This window comes from Cynara cardunculus (genome assembly GCF_001531365.2).
Source record: "Cynara cardunculus var. scolymus isolate 2C chromosome LG 8, CcrdV1, whole genome shotgun sequence".
NCBI lineage: Eukaryota > Viridiplantae > Streptophyta > Magnoliopsida > Asterales > Asteraceae > Cynara > Cynara cardunculus.
Genome location: NC_037535.1, coordinates 22565125 through 22569904, shown reverse-complemented (window position 1 = coordinate 22569904; position 4780 = coordinate 22565125). Strand labels below are relative to the sequence as shown.

The window sequence follows — 4780 nt, the reverse complement described above, 5'->3', positions numbered from 1 at the left end:
AGATTTTTTATATTTAAAATGAGATGTTTATCCTGTATTTGATTGTGTTTATCTGCAGTTAGTTACACGAATTCAGATATGGGATGAAATCGGATAGGAAYGAACGGGTTTAAGAGTTTTTAAGAATTTAAGAGTTTTAAGAGTTTAAAAGTTTTAAGAGTTTTTAATAGTTTTAGCCAAATGTTTTATAATATAGTATAGATATATATATATATATGATTGAGTTCCGATGAAGAGAGTTGTGAGAAGCATAATAAGGAATCTCCACCATTTGATATATATTAGGATGAGATGCGTCGAAACGCACATGATCAATCTTCATATCAAGTACGATTCATTAAAGGTGATTAAGGGTCCAGATCCCTTCTTATGCTTCTCACCATAGTTTTACTTCTCATACGATTCTTCGCATATATATATATATATATATATATATATATATATATATATAGAGAGAGAGAGAGAGAGAGAGAGAGAGAAAGATAAACAACGATAATCACCTGTAATTTTGCACAAGATGGTGGAGGAAGAACGCAACCTCTACCCTAGCTAGTTCGGACCCCGGACAACATCTTGATCCTCCACCAAACGGAGTAAATTTCTTTCCCGTTTGATCTTGCCTCTGCGTCTACATTCAAGTTATATATATATATATAAACATATTGATATTAGAAATTAAAGGAAATAAAATGAATTAATATACAGATAGGGTTATTAATTACCTCCCATCTCCAAGGATGAAACTCTAGGGGACTTGAATGGATTGATGGGTCCAAATGAACTGTACTTAGAACTGGTAGGACCTTCCAACCTGCTGGTATCAAATAATCTGCCCATACAAATACATATATTATTTCTCCTTTTCATAACATACATACATATACATACATATATATATATATATATATATATCGAAAGACCCACAAAATTATGAGTAATAATACGTATAACATATAAAAATATATAGGGGCTCATGCATGCATGAATCATTATTATGGAAGAATCTTTTTTGACTTTCAAGGTTATAATTTAATTGGATATTGATTAATTTATGTAATTCATATTTCATAGTAAAATCGTATATGAATTACTTTGACTAAGTTTTAACAAAATGTAAAAATAATTAAATTAATAATTAATTACCTTTGAATTTGATATCTGTGAGGGCCTTCCTATGCACAAACTTGACAACGTTGCCATATCTAAGAGCTTCATTCATGACCTAATTGACAAAAGTAAAGTACTATGTTATAGACATCATCATTAAATTAATATTAATATTAATACCCTCAAATTAAAAGAAAATCAATCATATTATATATATATATATGAAAAATCAAAGGTTTCTGCATGTGGATCATGTTTTTTTCCAAAAAAAAACATATTAATGGAAAAGTTGATGATTATGATTATTTTTATAAAAAAAATGTTTAATTTTTTAATTTTTGAAATATAAATAGAATTAAAAGTATATTATTAAAAAATTAAATAAAATTAATAATAAATAGAAATAGAAATACATTTTGGGTGAATCCCATCATTTTGTAGTCTTCCCAATTCAAAGCTTCGTCTTTCTTCTTCTTGCTCCTGATGTTTTCATGCTCAACCTATGATTAACACATAATGACACACATAATTAATATAATTAAAAACAACCTTTTTTTATGTTTGACTTTCGTAAGTCAATGAAACTACTTTTTGACTTCAAAATCGACATGGATTTTTCCATTTTCAGATAAAAATAATTATGCATCATTGATCACACAAACATAACCAAAGATTTCAAGTTCAACATCTTCAGTTTTGGTAAACCAAGTCCATATCAACTCTGAGTTTAACAACTCTTAGCATTGACTTTCAAAAGTCAAACAACAAAAAACTGTTAAATATATAATGAATGCATCCCAATATATATATATATATATATATATTTATATGTGTGTGTGTGTGAGTATATATATATATATATATATATATGTATAGATATTATAGAGATACCTTCAATTGCTTAAGTGCAGATGGGGATTTGGCAAGAAAATGAACCAGCATGGCCATTAAAATAGAAGTAGTTTCATAGCCACCAAGAAGAGCATCAAGAACAAAGCTAACTTTTTCATCTTCAGATAAGGTATCAACACCCAGGAGTATCTCCAAGAAATCACTACCCCTTTTTTGATCTTCATTTTTATTATTAAAAATATTATTATTATTATTATTATTATTATTTCTTCTTCTCTCCTTTATAATTTGCTTGACACTTGATGATATTCTGATTCTAGCCTGTAAAGTTGACACCAACACAAAGTTCATCATCACATGTACATGCCTCTTCATCCTTTTACAAAACCAAGATGATGATGATAATGATGTAAACAGTAATAATTATGTTCTCTAAAATCATATTTTTTTCATATGTATGTTTATTCAGATGCATATATATCCACCCAAAATCATATTTTTTGGTAATTAAGTTTAAATATTTAGTTTTTCTGTTGAAAAACCCAATGATCATCATATGTAATAAGCAGGATTATGTTGCAAAAGAGAGCTGAATTGGTGAAGTACATACCTTAACTGCATTTGCATATGGAGTTCCAGGGATGTACAGAGGAAAAGAAATTAAACCTCTCATAAAAGTGCGAAAATCTTCAAGAATTCTTGCAGTCTGTGGCTCTTCTGGTGTTAACCCTAGCACTTGCTTTACTATTACATTGAATGTAAACTGTAAAAAAAAAAAAAAAAGGGTTTTAATTAATTAAAATATATAATTTTGATTATAAATATTAAAAGAAACAGAAACAGAAACCATATGGTAATTACCTTTCTAGCTTCTTGACAGAAGATGACTTGTTGCTTATCCTTCCAAGAATCCAAAATCTGGAGGGTGGTTTTTTCAATGTAGGAGAGGAAATCAGGTTTAGATTTGGTGGTAGAGACGAGTGAGAGGGCCACATTTCTAAGCCGCTTGTGGGTGTCACCCACAACAGCAAGCATCGATATCTTGCCAAGAACACCATGGATGGGCTTCGGATAGCTACATTCAAACAGTTTGTCTTCATTTTGTAGTATGAAGTAGTTGAGTTCTTGATCACATGAAACGATTGTGGGTGAGAAGAATAAATGGGATTTGAACACTTTCCCATACCTGAAAAAACAAAATATGGGGGTTTCAAACATATTTTCTTGCTATAAATGTGTGTTTCTCATGTATCACTTTCATGAACATGGAATTCTATATGTACAATCAAGAATCTTTCTTTTTATAGCAAGTTTAGAAATTGATTTGGAAAGATTATGAAATTAGCTTTACCTAGAACAATGGTCTTGAAGAAAAGAGCCAATGGTGTTGGAAGGATGAGGGTTAAGAAAAGCTAGGGTTTCACCAAGAAGAGGCATGTATCCAAAAGAGCCTCTAGGAAGACACCCATTTTTCTTATCTTTCAAGAACAACAAAGGCAAGAAATGGTTCAAGATTAACCCAAACACAAACCCCACAAAACCAACCAAGATTGCCATCCAAAACACACCCATTTTGATGATGAGACCAAGGATTCAATTTACAACTTGATCAAATTAAATGGGTTTGATTCTCTTTTGGATTCTTGATAGATGTGTGTATGTGTGTATATATATATATATATATATAGAGAGAGAGAGAGAGAGAGAGAGGAATACACACACAGTGAGAGGGGTGTGTGTGTGTGTTTTTGTAGGGTTTAGCAAGACTAGGAAGAACTAAAAGCTAAAAGGAGCAGGCTTTTTTTGGGTACAGTCGGTGAAAATTTGACTTTAATCAGAGGCATAGGAAAAGAAACAAACATAGCTAAGCAAGCAGCCTAGCTAAAGGATCTAGACAAAACTCTAGGGGTCAATTTTGACATTTTCATAAACTAATGTCCTTCTCATTAACATTTTACATTCTCACGCTTTATATCTATAATTCCCCCTTACATAAAACAATATTTTATATTTCAAAATTAAATAAAAAAATTACTTTTTAAAAGTGACAATTTTAGTATATTTGACCAAAAGTCAGCAACAGATTTGAATGGATTTTATAAAGGTTTTCAAAATTAATGCTGTTGTCATCAACAATTACTTCATATTAATCCCAATGGCAATCTTATGCCTCTAACTAACACTCAATTTATTATAACATTGTTAGTATCAGGTCTCAAAGAGGACCTGATGCAAATGCTGACAAATAATAAGGGTTAGACTTAACATCTAGTGAGTTCAAATAATTTATATCTTTAATATAAAATAATACAATTGAAAGACTGCTTATTTAAAATATAATTTCTCAAATTAAATGTATTTATCATAAAAGCAACATCTTTCCAAAACTCAATATTTTTGGTGATAAAAACTCTAAATCAAAATAGTCATTCATTATGAACTCAAAACCCAAATACTTATGCCAAAACGTAAATAAGGTTTAATGTTCAAATATTATAAAAATGGATAACAACTCCATCAACCAAAAAACTCAAAACACGGATAAAGTTCAATACCGAAAATAATAAAGCATGGAAAACACTCTAACCTAGAAACAACACTGAAAAAACATGGATAATACACTGTCCAAAAATAAAACCTTTCGGTGAGGGGGGAGACCCAGTTTCGTTGAATGTGACGGAACACAAAAGTAAGTCAGATATCTATGGACATCACTTACGGCTTACACATTCATTAACATCAACATTTATGGGTCTATAGTTTAATGAGAAAACATGGCTCAAAGTTATATAGTCTTTTACTTGTGGATTCACCAAGTTTA

At 30.2% G+C, this 4780-nt stretch overlaps 1 protein-coding gene across 1 annotated transcript in view; it reads right to left on the bottom strand.

Annotated features, from left to right (window-relative positions):
- Positions 1-3531, bottom strand: part of LOC112516322 (cytochrome P450 724B1) — a 5251-nt gene extending 1720 nt beyond the window's left edge. The window contains exons 1-8 of the mRNA XM_025123336.1: positions 3311-3531; positions 2821-3145; positions 2570-2722; positions 1999-2280; positions 1521-1607; positions 1144-1222; positions 723-829; positions 501-628 (exon numbers count right to left, since the gene is read on the bottom strand). Of these exons, the coding sequence (XP_024979104.1) occupies positions 501-628; positions 723-829; positions 1144-1222; positions 1521-1607; positions 1999-2280; positions 2570-2722; positions 2821-3145; positions 3311-3531 (1382 nt within the window). The remainder of the gene's footprint in view (positions 1-500; positions 629-722; positions 830-1143; positions 1223-1520; positions 1608-1998; positions 2281-2569; positions 2723-2820; positions 3146-3310) is intronic.
- Positions 3532-4780: the final 1249 nt, after the last annotated feature.